The following is a 14912-nucleotide window of genomic DNA, read 5'->3' as shown; positions in this document are numbered from 1 at the left end:
AACATCACACCCAATCAAACAGAACATATTCAATTGGAGAAAGAAAAAGAGAAAATTGAAAAATTGAAACAGAAAAAAATAGTGAGGCGAAGATTGTATCAGCCTTATTTATAAGCTAAGAAAATCCAATTTCAACTTTCAAAATCACACACACAAAACATTCATTCATAAAAAAAAAAAAAATAAAATAAAAACACAGTGTCTCTTCAGATGCATACCATAGTACCGCTCCACCTTCATCGGAAGCTTCCCGCATAGCTCATATATCAAATATGACTCAAAGTCGATCTCTCCTTCTTGCAGCTGCTTCTTTTCCGGCTCCAACATAAACTCCTTTACATTCTCCTTCCCTGCCCTTCCCCCTTCCCCACTCTCACACACCCCCCTTCGCCTTGCCCACCTGCTCTTCCTCCATCTCTCGCAGCTGCGGAGGCGGTGCAACTGGCGGTGGATATCGGAGCTGGTTGATCACAATCCACATTCGCTCCTCTCTCTCTCTTTCTCTCTCTCTCTCTTTCTTTCTTCTCGCTCTTCCTCTTTGTTTCTCTCTCTCTCGCTCGCTCTCCACACTCCTTTACACAATCACTCGAAGAAGACAATGAAAATGTGACAATGATATGGTTGGACTAGAATCAGCCAAGTCTTCAGCTGTCTGTGAAATTTTTGCGCAAATCTCTTCTGCTCCTCCTTCTTGGTTCACTTCAGATGAATCTGCCCTCTTCTCTCTCTTCTCTCTCTTCTCTCTCTTCTCTCTCCTCATCTGCCTTGCTGATGCTCTCCTCGTCTGCAGTGATCGAAACAGACGACGCTGCCGCAAACACAAGAGCCGCAGCCAAACTGCTTAACTGTGCCGAATTGCATCGTGCTCAGCAGGAACGACGACCGATTTGTCAGCTTTAGTGCCCATTGCTTTCTCTCCTTCTCCCGCTGCATCTCTGACAAAGACACGCACAGCAGACGTGCTTGCAGTGCTAGCTCCGTCACAGCCATCGAGTCTTCCTCTGCGGCTGCCGAGGAGAAGCAGATGAGGGAAGATCGTGTGAAGATGGGTGAAGATGGGTGAAGATGGGTGAAGATGGGTGAAGAGGAGAGGGGCGAAGAGGAAGAAAATAAAAAAGAAAATAAAAAAATAACTTATAGAACCAAATGAAGTGGAGCTGCGAAAGAAGGAAAGGATGTTCATCTATCTGTGCTTGAAGGACATGGCTCTTCGGACTGCGTGATTGGAAGGCATCAAATATCAACGAGACCGTGGATGAGGAATATAAATCCTGATGAAAATGAAGAATGAGTTGGCTGTGCTTCAACAACGAGGAGGAGGAATGATAGAAAAAGTTGGCACTCACTCACCGATGCTCGTGATGCAGATGACAATGCAGCTGCAATGCTTTCTCTCATGCACAACGCACAAAATTCAATGGTCCATGCACAAACATAGGAGCTAAGAGAAACAATAACTTTGTTGAAAATCAGACAAAGAAAATAAAAATTGCAAAATTCTCTTTCATTGGCTGTGGTGATAAAGAAAACAAACTTCAAATTATAATCACCTTGCTCACTCAAAATGGCTGTCCCTTCGAAGAATGAAATCCAGATGCAATTGGGTAGAATGTCCTTCGATTGCCAACAAATATTCGATTATTGGATGTCTCTTCATTGAATGTTCTCCACTCTTTTGAAGCAAATGCGGAATCAGAAATAAAAATTCATCGCTTTCCATGTCTGCCTGGAGCAGTTAGAGAAACAGGAAAACTATATGAATAAAACCTATATTTTGGGGTTCTTTTTTCCATTGAATTTTTGCCTTTTTTTTGTGATTAATTTCCTTCCCTCGATATTTCCACCCACTTTTTTTGCCAAAAAATACCACAAACTACTCCATCTGCCTTACGCTCCCAAATGCTATGTAATATTGTGCAGATTTTGTCCTTCACAGAGTTCCATCCTCTTCTGTCTTCATTCAACAAAACATCAGCTGAATTTGTTTTCACCTTTTGCACCAAATAAAAAACATGTATCTTCCGTAACTTCATTTATTTCCCAATGTCTATATAATAATCAGCTCTGTTCTCATGGTGTTGCTCCACAAAGCGGAGATTGGAGATTTCAACAATAACTCATATTCCTGGGCTTTGGAAAGGATGCGAATGGAAATATCTTCACGATCCATAGAACAATATAAAATGCGCACATACAGAGATTTTCATAAAATAACAAAATTGTTGTATTCATCTTGGTCATCAAGTTTCCAAAAATTATCAAACTGAATTTCAAAATTATTGCATTGCAATCATTGTCTGGTACCACCACATGAAATAACATTTCTAATTCTACAAATAATGTGGATTCGTTGTTCTCTCATTTCGAATAAATTCATTTTCTAAAATTTTTGGATCGAAACATCCATAAAAACAAGAGTTAATCTTCAAAACCCACTTTCTCTTTTGTAGCTTTCTTTAAATGCAAATGCAAAGAATACTGGTGTGAAAGCAGATATTTTTTTACGACGATTTTTGAGATTTTATTTATCAAAAAATTCTTCTGTCCAATCATATGCGAATTCAATGTGAATGACGAATTTTCGTTGTTTTCTGTCTGCGATGTATTTTCAAAAATGCAGGAAACAGATAACACAAAAAAGTTCACAGGTTTTCAGTTGCAGTTTCATTTAAATTCTTGATTATTGATGTTTTTTCTTTCTTTCTTTCTTTTCTTTTTTTTTTTTTGAAGACTTGTTTTGTGAGCTAGAAGATTGCAATGAGGATAGACAAAAAGAGAAAATTGTTGAAATGAATGAAGTGATGGAAGAAATGAATGCTGATGAATTTCTTTCTATTTTCAACGAAGAAATATTCAACAAAATTCACGAAATGATTGAAGAAAAGAAACTGACTTTGGATAATTCCATTCTGTTGTTGAAACACTTTGGATATAACAGGACATTAAAACTCAAGCGGCTTTATGAATTTGAAGAATCTCAGTTTTACGGAATATTTGAGAAGATGATTACTGAAGAAGATGAGAAAAAGGAAGGAAAGGATGAAAAGCTAATTGCTGATCTTAGTGAATGCATTTTATTATTTGGAGGCTCATCATCATTGAAATTGAATTCTATTTGCGTACCTTGTTTGCTGAAAGTTGCGTTGAAGAAAGAGGAAAACGAGGAAGTTCAAAAAGAAGTGGAAATGGCTTTGATAACTTTGAGCGAAATAGGATATTGCGTATGTGCACTTCTTTTTCATTTTCATAATGTTTGCTTTTTCCCGCCTTATTTTTGACAGAATCTGGAACAAAAAGTATATTTGAACGAGATAACAGAAATCATCAAACATCAACAGAAACACAGAAATCTTTCACATCTAGCGTATCAATCTGCTTGGGAGTTTTTTATATACAGATTTTGCACCAATGGATCCTTGGAAGATACTATTGTGAATAAGCTGCATTTCGGAAGAGAGGCAGCAAGAGTACAAGAAGAGCTCAATAGAAATGTGAATTGGAAGAAGAAAGAAGAGAAAATGAACAAAAAAGAATCGAAAAAAATAATGATAATCAGGAGATGGATCCAAACACACTCTTTTTTCTTTAACAACTGTTATTTGTGGAATGAAGAATTCGTTGAGCTTATCGCAAGCATTGTTCAGATATTTCGAGCAACGAAGGAGAATTATAGAAGAATTGGCAGGGCATGTATTGATTCATTGATCAATGCAGCGAGAAATAGAGCCGTGAAGATTGAAGACTTGCTGGAAAGCGAAGCTGTTGATGCTGTTTTAGATGTGGTTTCTCAATCACATGTGATCAATGAACAAACTTTGTGTTATTTATATTTTTTCAAAAGCATTTTCGAAAAATTGAAAGGAAGGATTGCAATGAAGGAAGAGAAGGATAAACAAAAAGAGTTGAAAAGAAAAGTACTTGAAAAGATGGAAGAAGAAGGATACGAAGATTGCATCATCGGATTCAGCTGTTGCAAGATTATAATACAACACTATATCTATAATTTAGTTCCACCCATTGATGATTTTTTTGTTTATTGCTGAGTCATTGATTTTTTTTGATTCACTTTGTGTTTTTGCATTTGAAATTCATTTTATTTGAGCAAAATTCTTGATCTACTTTTTTCTGTTTTTAATAAAAGATTATTTTATTTTTCGAAAAAGAATTTATTGAATAAAAATCAAAAAAGTTATTTAAAAAAACACATGAGATAGATGAATTGTTCAAAAACAAATATTATTTTTTTAAACTTTTCAATGATCAAATTTACCATTATATTAAATATTTTTCTTTTGATCTTGATGTCAGCTGCTTTACGCAAAGCTGAGGATGGTCGCAAGGAATGCATGACGCTATATGAAAAGGTTAAACAACAAGAAAGTTATAAAACCCAACTTTTACAACGAATTGAGTACAACAAAGCAGAATACCACAATTTACGTCGTGAAATACTCCGAGCTGAAGAAGAACTCAAACAAATGCGTGCACCTCCTCTTATGATTGGTCAATTTGCAGAGATGGTTGATAGAGATCATGGAATTGTACAGACTTCACTGAGTTCAACTGTTTATGTACGAGTGATGTCAACAATTGATCGTCAACTTCTGAAACCTAATTCTTCCGTAGCTTGCCATCGCCACAGCGACTCTGTCGTTGATGTCCTCCCTCCAGAAAGCGATTCGACCATACAACTTATGTCTGCATCAGAAAGGCCAGACGTGTCATACTCTGATATTGGTTTAAACAATGAAATATTTTGCAAATATTTAAAATATTTTAAAACATGTGATCATACATTTTCTTTTTCTTTTTTATCCAATAAACGTTAAGGTGGTTGCGATATTCAAAAGCAAGAAATTCGCGAAGCAGTTGAATTACCACTTACACATTTTGATTTATACAAACAGATAGGAATTGATCCACCCAGAGGAGTTTTACTATATGGCATGAATTATTTTTTTCCACAGTTTTTTTTATCACTTCTTTTCGAACTTTTGCTTCTCCATGATTCTTCACAAATTATTTTTTTCTCATTTCAATTTCGTTTATTCTTTTAATTTCATTTTGAATTTCACTTATTACAGGACCTCCAGGAACAGGAAAAACCATGCTTGCAAAAGCTGTTGCACATCACACAACAGCTGCATTCATCAGAGTTGTTGGGTCGGAATTAGTCCAGAAATATCTTGGAGAGGGTCCAAGAATGGTTCGTGACATTTTCAGAATGGCTCGTGAAAACGCTCCTGCAATTATTTTCGTAGATGAAATTGATTCAATCGGTATTTTATTCTTTTGTTTTCATTATTTTGCAACTATAAAATTTATATGCTAAATTCATCAAACTTTTCTTTCTTCTTTTAATTACGATGTCTTATTTCCTTTTTTCTTTCCCAAACGATCCATTTTAATTGTTTTCTTTCTTTCTTTTTTTTTAAGCAACAAAACGTTTTGATTCAAAGCACGGATCTGATCGAGAGATCCAGCGTATTCTGATGGAGCTGCTCAATCAAATGGATGGGTTTGACCAGTCTGTGAATGTCAAAGTGATTATGGCCACAAACAGGGCAGACACACTCGACCCTGCTCTGCTGCGCCCAGGCCGGCTGGACAGGAAGATCGAGTTCCCGCTGCCAGACAGAAGGCAGAAAAGACTGATATTCCAAGTGATCACGGCCAAAATGAATTTGTCGAAGGATGTTGATTTGGAAGATTGTATGATTAAGATGTTGTTTTCATTCATCACTTCTTTCTTTCTCTTCTTTTTATTTATTTAATTCTTTCTCTCTTTCTCTTTCTCTTTCTCTTTCTCCCTCTCTCTCTTATGTATTTATATTTATTGAACATTTATTCATTCATTGAAATGTTTTATTCTTTTGCTTAATTTTTCTTTGATATTAATAAATTCATTTATTGTTCTTTCAGACATTGCTCGCCCGGATAAGATTAGCGGAGCAGAAATTGCGTCAATTTGCCAGGAAGCTGGTATGCAAGCTATAAGAAGAAACAGATACGTTGTGCTGCCAAAAGATTTTGAGAGAGCATACAAGAGCGTTGTTAAAAAATCCGATACTGATTTCCAGTTCTACAAGTAAGTCAATTAAAGAATTTTCTTCAACTTTTTGTTTTGCTTTTGAACTACTCATTTACGTATGCATTTCATTTATTTCATTGTTTCGATCGAACGTTTTGTAATTGAACAAAAAATATAAATGTCATATTTAATTATGGGTATATTTCATAACAAAATATTGCGTGTTTGAGAAAGATTAAATTTAAGTTATTTTTGTTAAATGGAAGAAAGTTTATCAAATGATAAAGAAAGGAGTGTTTGAAAACAAATCTTGACTCATTTCGTTAATTTGAAACAAATAAATTTTTTTATAGATTAACGTTCTGAAGAACTTTCAAAAACAATTGCTTTTAAAAGGAGGAGCAAATAGTCAATTAATATTAGGTCTATTTGTGCTGGCATCGGAAAGTTTCATTGCATTTTCAATTTGATCGATTAAAAATTTCAAAATTTGTTTTTTGAGATATCTCATATTTACCAATTATGAAACAGCTTGACTTTTGCAAAACTTTCCAAAGCGTTTTAGAAGATTGCAATGATGAAGGAGTTTCTGTGTGAAGCAAATTATAAAGTGTAATTTTGAAATGTTATTAAAGAAACTTTGTTGTTTTTGGAAAAGCATTTTGACGGCATTTCCGGATTTTGATTCAAAAGAGTTAAATATCTCTTATGAATTTTACATTTTACTCGAATCTTTAGCGAAAGAATCCTTTTCTCAAATTAAGATTTTCGCTCTTTCTATCATCCATTTGTCTTGCAAAGTGACACATTTTTCTTATCCAATCGATACATCATCACTATTTCCAATAATTGCTGAGACTTTAAGATGGATTATGAATCAGGATCTTTTGAAGTTCATGAAACAATCAAACATGTCAATTTTACTAGATACTTCATTATCGCCACTTTGGGAGCCGATAAAGAAGAATAAACAGGAAAAGTGCTCTTCCGATTCAGATGCATCTTTGAAAGAATTTGATCCAATGCTGTCTCGTCTTTTGTGTATTATTTGTTCCATTGTGAGCACAGCTCTAGATGACGGAGCGAAAATTCCACACGTTGCAGAACTGCTATTTTTATTCACAGACATAAGAAATAGATTTCTTGGGCAAGCAGACGAAACGAGCATGAAGTGCAACACCGTTTGCACAAGACTTGAAGTTATTTGCGAAGGAAAATTTACGAAGCTTCAGTTTGCATCAAGTCAGCATCAGTCCTCTGAACCATCATCAGCTCAATCAAACGATAATCTTGAGAAAGAAGCAAAAGCAGATTCTCCGTTTGAGACAAGTTGTTCAACGGCGTCAAGCTCATTGGAGCCTTCTTCTTCGTCGTCAGCTGTTCCAATGGCCTGTGCTCCATCTGACTATGTTATTTCTCCAAATGCCTCATTCTCGTTTGACGGAACTAAAGTTACAAATCTTACTGAGGATGGAAATTGGGCTTCATTTTTACTTCCTCTTTCTCACAAGACAGGAATTTGGCAATGGTTTGTTTAAATTATTTGAAATGTTAGTTGTAATTTGAAAATTTATTTAAAAAAATAAATTTTGTTTGTTCATTATGCCCTTCTTTTTTTCGTAGTAGAGTGAAATTACTGCACACAACGGCATCATTTCTTTGTTTGATCTGATTTATATTTTGCAAAAGTTTTTAATTATTATCAATATTTCCCCCTGTTTTATGAACAAATTCATTGTTACATATAAACGTTTCAATTTATGAAACCAATTTTATATCCTTGAATTCAAATTTGCAACAGTTGTTGGAGTGACAAAAGCTGATGATCATGCTCCTCTTTTGAATTGTGTGATAGGACAAAGCGAAGGTTTGACAATTTTTGTATTCACAAATACAAAATCTATTCGCATTTTTTTCGTATCGCTCATATATTATAGACAGCATAAGCTACAATGCCCATAAGTGTGCTTCTTTTAACGAATCAAGACGAACAACAAAATTTCAAAATTTCCTTAATTTCATTATTATTAATTAATAGTGGTTCAATATTTATGAAAAAATGTTCACACTTGGGATTGGATAAAAGCACCCAAGGAACCACAATCGTTCTTGAAGCAAATCTAGAGAAAAATCCTTCAACTTTCTCTGTATCAGTGGATGGTAAGATTCAGCAGAAGATTGTAAAAGAATTGCCATCTCCTTTAAGATTTGGTGTATGTATTAAGTCAAGATCATGTTTTCATTGAATTGATTTTCAAAGAGTTACAAATGAAAAAACATTACCATTCCAATTTCTAATTAATTTTCCTCCTATCTTTCTCTTTCTCTTTCTCTTTCTCTCTTTCTCTTTCTCTCTTTCTCTTTCTCTCTTTCTCTTTCTCTTTCTCTTTCTCTCTTTCTCTTTCTCTCTTTCTCTTTCTCTCTTTCTCTTTCTCTCTTTCTCTTTCTCTCTTTCTCTTTCTCTCTTTCTCTTTCTCTCTTTCTCTTTCTCTCTTTCTCTTTCTCTCTTTCTCTTTCTCTCTTTCACTATCTCTATCTCTATCTCTCTCTCTTTCTTTTTTTCTTTCTTTCTTTCTTTCTTTCTTTCTTTCTTTTTTTTTTTTTTTTTTTGAAAAGAAAGATTTGTAATATTTTTATCGTTCTTTTATGATAAATTTATCCTTTTTATCTTTTTATGAATTTGTTTAATGAATAGGTTACAATGGGATCTTCAAATGATATGATAGACATTGATGAACTTCAATGTGAAAAGAGCCAATTAGATGACATTACTCAAGAAATAATAGAAATCAAAAGATAAGTATTTTCAAACATAATATTAGCTTCTTTGTTATTGCTTTCTTATAGAAATTTTGAACGAACAAACTTGCCATCATATTTTTATTGGAACTTTTTTATTAATTGGAACAATAATTTTTTGTGAAAAAAAATTGAGACAAACTATTGTAAAATTTACAAATGTGTACTTTAGGGGTACATTCCTTTATCTCAAAAAAATGCGGAAAAGTGTAACTTATTGTGTACAAATAGTTTCATTGAGAATTTCAAGTATTATCTCAAAATAATATTCAAATTTGAAAAATTTGATTGAAAATCTATAAGGTTAGAAACAATAATTTTTAAAATTGATACTAAATATAATTTCACAATATATATATATATATATATATATATAAAATAAAATAAAATAAAATAAAATAAAATAAAATGAAATAAAATAAAATGAAATAAAATAAAATAAAATAAAATAAAATAAAATAAAATAAAATAAAATAAAATAAAATAAAATAAAATAAAATAAAATAAAATAAAATAAAATAAAATAAAATAAAATAAAATAGATAAATTGTGAAATAAAAAAATATTTCAAAATATTTTGTTTATTTCAAGATTCCCCAGTAATTTTAAATAAAAGGCAGTGTTTTTAAGAAATACTGGTTTTTTTCATTTGTGACCTGTCAGTCTTGCATTTGTCAAAAAACAATGTTTTGAGGGAGGAAGTCAAAAACGTATCAACATTAAATAATGTGTTGTGCATTTCGCTTATGAAGCATTTTTTGCTAGTTTTCCAAAAAAAGTTTGATCATTTTTCATGGAATGGGAATGTGAATTATTTTGAAAAAATAATGAATTCTATTATAAACACAAATGTTCAACAAACAATTGAAGCTATTTATTTGTCAGTTTCATCTTCCTTTTGTAAAAAATACACAATTTTGGAATTTTGAAATTTTTGTTTTTGCCTAAAACGATTGCACAATCATTCACAATTGGTTCCATTATTATCTTTAAACAACATAATACTTCATAATATATATATTAAACCTATTTCAAAAAATTCGAATTGATTAACATTCATTTATGTCAATGATCAATTCATATTGTTCACATCTTATCGTTTGTTTGGTGCAAACAAAAATGCATTTAAAACAAGTTTGTGAGCAATTTCTTTTGTTTGTTTTAAAAGTTTTCATGTTATTTTATTTTCATTTCAAAGCTTTCTTTCATTAAGTTTGAAAAAAATTTTATCAACACATTCTGGATGAAATGCTTTAGCGAAAATACTGCAGAGCAAATAAAACAATAAAGATAACAAGTATGAAATTGCAATTGAATATGAATTCATGATGATTGAATTTATTTCATTGTTTTTGAACAGATTTGTTTTCTGGTTTGGAATATTGAAATGAGGGTTGCAAAAGCAGATAATCATTGAAGATGATGGAGTGATTGATGAAATGAGTAAAGAAGAATTCAAATCTGCTTTCACAAAAGATTTTTTTTTGACTAAATATTCAAAATGATTGAAGAAAAGAAAATATCAGCTAAAATGCAGTTTTGTCACTGAAGTGCATTGGATATTTAAATGTGCTGATGAACCAGTGGAATGGAAGCTTTGAGAAATATTAGATGAACGAAAGATTTGAGAAGATAATTAATAATGAAGAAATGAAAAAAGAAGAAAAGATTGAAAAGCTTCGAACTGATATTTACGAGTGCTTATTTTCACTTGACAACTTGTGTTCTTTGGATCCATATCCAATGTGCGAGTCACACCTTGTGAAAGACGCATTGAACAAAGAGGAAAGAAAAAAGTTCGGAAGAAAGGAGAAATAACCATACTAGCTTTGAGCAACATTAAACAATGTGATGTGTGTTAATATATTTATTAATCAATTAACACATTTTAATTTTTTTTTTTTTTTGCATTGGAAGTGAAAAAAGAACTGTATTTGAAAAAAAAATCAAAGAAATTATCTTCATCATCAGAAGTATCACAATTTCACACAGCGCACTTATCAATTTGCTTTGCAGTTTTTGACAAACGGAATATTCGAAAATGAAATGAAAAATGTGTTATTGCAATTCTTTGTCAATTTTTCCATTTTTATCGATGAATTATTAATTTCAAAACTTGTGAAAGCTTTTAAAAAAGATTTTTATACAAAGAAATCTAATTCAAATTGTGTTATTTGAGAAACATCAAATATTTCGACATATGAAAACTCAATTTTTATTTTTATTTTTATTTTTATTTTTATTTTTTTGAATTTTTCAAGCAAAAATGACTGAAGCAATTTTCTTTGAATCCCAAAACGATAAATTTCAGAATTTCATGATAATATAAAACAAGCAAAAATAATTTCGAATATTATTTCAACCATTTTTCGATTTAGAATATTTCATTCAATGTTTTTAAAAACGGCCAGTAGATATAAGTTTTTCAAGGTTATTTCAAAATAACTGGGTTAATTCAAAATTGGTGGCTGAAACTTGAAATAACACAAATAATTTGAAATGCCCAATTCATTTCACATTTTATCTAATGAAATAAAATAAAATAAAATAAAATGAAATAAAATAAAATAAAATGAAATGAAATGAAATAAAATAAAATAAAATAAAATAAAATAAAATAAAATAAAATAAAATGAAATAAAATAAAATGAAATAAAATAAAATAAAATAAAATAAAATAAAATAAAATAAAATAAAATAAAATAAAATAAAATAAAATAAAATAAAATGAAATGAAATAAAATAAAATAAAATAAAATAAAATAAAATAAAATAAAATAAAATGAAATAAAATAAAATAAAATAAAATAAAATAAAATGAAATAAAATAAAATGAAATAAAATAAAATAAAATGAAATGAAATAAAATAAAATAAAATAAAATAAAATAAAATAAAATAAAATAAAATAAAATGAAATAAAATAAAATAAAATATAATAAAATAAAATGAAATAAAATAAAATAAAATAAAATGAAATAAAATGAAATAAAATAAAATGAAATAAAATAAAATAAAATAAAATAAAATAAAATAAAATAAAATAAAATAAAATAAAATATAATAAAATAAAAAGAAAAAAAAAAATTACTTAAATTAAAATTAAATAAAAACACTTATAAACTTTATTGTATATTTTCCAGTTTAAAAAAATAATCTGTGTTTTTATGTTATTTCCCTTTTTTGAATTCAGAGATACTTATTTGAGATTATTGTTAAAATGCTTTTTTTATGTTGGGTAAAAATCCAAGCGTCTTTTCATTTTTTTATTTTCTGGTAAGTTGATCACTATTATTACTTTCATCTTTTTGTTCAAAAAAATGATGCGGCTGAAGTTGACTGAAAAAGAGTTGAAAATCTTAGCATTTAGCGTTTAAGTTGAAAAAAAAATGAAATAAATAAAAATTTCAAAGTTCAAAAATTATCAACAAAAGTTGGCCGTTTAAAAATTGCTGAAAAATGATTGATAAAATAAACAAAAATCATTTTATCTTTACATAAAGAAGCAATGGAGCAAAATACAAACAGAGACAAATTAAGGAAAAATAAAGAAGAAGAAGAAGAAGAAGAAGAAAAGAAACCTCAATGTTAAAAAGGATGTTAAAAAAAGTACAAGCTTGTTCAAATTACAAAAGAATAATTTGAATCTTGAATGTTAAAACAAAGACAAGTTCTGTTTAACAACTGACTCCATAAATAATACTCATTTTATTATCGCAATCAACTTTTCATCAAAATACTAAAACAAAAAAGATATTTCCAGATTACTTACAAAAAAATTTTCGTAAAAACGGAGAAAAAAGCACGTTGTTCTAAAGGTGAAATTGAAGTTGGATGAGAATCACAAAGGTCTTCAAATCCATTCTCCTCCAAAGCATCATATAAAACAATTGCAGATCTGTGCGCATCTGAATTATCAACAAAAAACGTTTCTTGGCTTTCAACTTTGCAATCGTACAAACATTTATATATTAAGACTGCTATTGTTGTGAACGATTTACTCACATTGTCATCACTTATTGCTTTTATGACGATATCACAAAATATATCGCAAAAAAGAGGAAGAATTTCAATTATACTCAGTTCCCTATTTGATTCAATCCAATCATCCATTATAAAAAAAATATCATTGTCAAACGATCTGATTGGGATATTTTCGAGAAACCATTTCAGCAATAATGTTACACATTTCATATGAGGAATATCAACTTTAACTTTCAAATTATTAAAAAGATGTTTAATTGCGAATAACATCTGCTTGAACAAATCAACATGCTCAGAGGTGACTGAACGCCGACTAATTGGCGTAAAGTCATCAAAGATTGACAGCAGTTTTTCGTCCTTTTCCACACACATTTCTTGTTGACTTTTCTGACTCTTTCGCTCAAAGAAGTCAAATGGCTTTTGCGCAAAACAGCATATTGTCTTCTCCATCAAAATTGTGCAGCATTCTGCAAAAGCACCACTCAGCCGCTCACCCCTATTCACCCGCGAAACGTACTGATACAACTCATCCATGCATTTACATGAAAAAAAGGGATTCTTACACCCAGCCTTGCTTAGCAAAGATATAAGATCCGAAATAAGTTGAAAATTGCCATCATGAGGTGGATAAACTTCAAAATTTAAAAAAATAAAAATAAGCAAAGATAAAATTGCAAAACATATTTTAAAAAAGAAAGTTCATGCCACTAAAGCTACGTGTCATTATTGGTAAAATGTGTGTTTCGAAATCTTTTGATTCGATGTTAATTTCATGGCGAACGAGTGTCAAATAGCTATCCCAAATGGATTTATCTTTAATCGCATAATCAAAGTATTTCGGATGTGCAAACAAATAAATGATAATCAACTTATTTTTGCTTTCAAATTCTTGCGTATTCTTAATCAACGAAATAAATGAGGAAGATCCATAAGTATAATGCATTCGCGCTTCTAGTTCGTAGGTTTTTTCATATTCTGCTTTTATCACCTTATTAACTAAAGTGTAAATAATGTCAAGTGCCAAGTATTCATCTGCACTTCTTAATCTTCCAAATAAGCCAACAAAATTCACGAAAAACGTCTGTGGAAGGTCTCTCACATAATCGCTGCAATTTCTGCACCGAACATATTTTTCGAAAAACAATAAGGTTTGGTGCAGCTCTTCGCTTGAAGAGCCGTGGATGCTGTTAATATAATCTGTTTCAGCAGAAAATCATCATTCCAAAAATATCAAGCAAAGCCAAACCACTTATCTTCTTCGATTTTTCATTTTCAAATCGTTTCTTTTTAAAATGTTTGATGGTAATTTACAGGTCTTTGCCGCAGCATCACCAGAGCCACTTAAAAAAACAGTTAAACTTAGAATTTATTAATTAATAATTGGACATTTTGATCTTATTTGAACTTTCGAACTCGATTCTCTGAAGCACTCGTTTGTTGTGTCTTTTATTAGCAAGATTGATGTTCCAAAGCCAAAACCAGTTTTTAAACAGAAAAATGACAGCTCATCAAAAGAGAGTGATTTTTTTGAGTTGAAATGTTCAGCTCATAAATATTTTCATCCTTCTCCAATCTTTCAAAAAATCAGCTGACTTCGCTACGTAATCAATGCTCTGATGCCGGCATCCAAAATGCTTTTCTGCTATTCAAAAAAATATTCAAATACTCGAAAGACGATAAAACTTTCAAAAACTTTTTTGTGAGATGAACACGAGAAAAATAAAAAAGATAACAAGGAAGTTGAGCCTTCACACGCGAGCCATTCCCTTACGCCAGCTCCTCCTTAGCCTTTTCGTTTTCCTCCGCTTTCTGGTCTTCCCCTTTCTCTTTTGAAGTTTTAATTGTTGTGAATCAAACCCACTTTCCTGCTTCTATATCTTCGCCCAAACTGTTGCTGTCTGTTCCTGCAGTCACAAGCACCTGCCTTTCGCTCTCGCAAAAACGCACTTTGAAGGCCGGCGAACGCGTCGCTATTTCTGCAACATCCCAATCTTTGGTAAAATACTCCTGGGCTAGTGGAGCTGAGTGTATGTGAATATTGACTGTGCCATCATCAGATGCTTATGCAAAGCTAATTCTTGAGAAAAATTTGGAGCATT

General features: G+C 31.0%; 3 protein-coding genes across 3 annotated transcripts; 2 read left to right on the top strand and 1 right to left on the bottom strand.

Moving 5' to 3' along the window:
- Positions 1–373: 373 nt before the first annotated feature.
- On the bottom strand, positions 374–990 carry MONOS_17466 (uncharacterized protein; the record flags this gene model as incomplete). The annotated part of the gene is made up of 2 exons (XM_067870389.1): positions 374–572; positions 839–990. The coding sequence occupies 2 exons, from the start codon at positions 988–990 to the stop codon at positions 374–376; spliced, it is 351 nt and encodes a 116-aa protein (XP_067728836.1).
- Positions 991–4271: 3281 nt separating this feature from the next.
- Positions 4272–6225, top strand: MONOS_15069 (putative 26S protease regulatory subunit 6B). Its single transcript, XM_067867921.1, has 5 exons — positions 4272–4737; positions 4831–4944; positions 5085–5279; positions 5437–5712; positions 5923–6225. Exons 1-5 carry the CDS (start codon positions 4302–4304, stop codon positions 6090–6092), a joined length of 1191 nt encoding a protein of 396 aa, XP_067728835.1. The 5' UTR covers positions 4272–4301; the 3' UTR covers positions 6093–6225.
- A 702-nt stretch (positions 6226–6927) lies between these two features.
- On the top strand, positions 6928–8961 carry MONOS_15070 (uncharacterized protein; the record flags this gene model as incomplete). Its single annotated transcript, XM_067867923.1, has 6 exons — positions 6928–7559; positions 7655–7692; positions 7833–7898; positions 7969–7993; positions 8070–8244; positions 8727–8961. The coding sequence occupies 6 exons, from the start codon at positions 6928–6930 to the stop codon at positions 8829–8831; spliced, it is 1041 nt and encodes a 346-aa protein (XP_067728834.1). The 3' UTR covers positions 8832–8961.
- Positions 8962–14912: the final 5951 nt, after the last annotated feature.

The sequence above is a fragment of the Monocercomonoides exilis genome (genome assembly GCF_001643675.1).
Source record: "Monocercomonoides exilis strain PA203 chromosome Unknown scaffold18-1597598, whole genome shotgun sequence".
NCBI classification, from domain to species: Eukaryota; Preaxostyla; order Oxymonadida; family Polymastigidae; genus Monocercomonoides; species Monocercomonoides exilis.
Note: the sequence above shows the minus strand (reverse complement) of the source record. Positions and strands in the feature narration are given on the sequence as shown.

What these genes read in the sequence shown, in the direction of transcription:
- MONOS_15069 (XM_067867921.1), top strand. Translation starts at nt 4,302, where the DNA reads ATGTCAGCTGCTTTACGCAAAGCTGAGGATGGTCGCAAGGAATGCATG. An exon ending in CGTGTCATACTCTGATATTG is followed by an intron (nt 4,738 to 4,830) that starts GTTTAAACAATG and finishes ATAAACGTTAAG; the next exon opens with GTGGTTGCGATATTCAAAAG. An exon ending in GGATGTTGATTTGGAAGATT is followed by an intron (nt 5,713 to 5,922) that starts GTATGATTAAGA and finishes TTGTTCTTTCAG; the next exon opens with ACATTGCTCGCCCGGATAAG.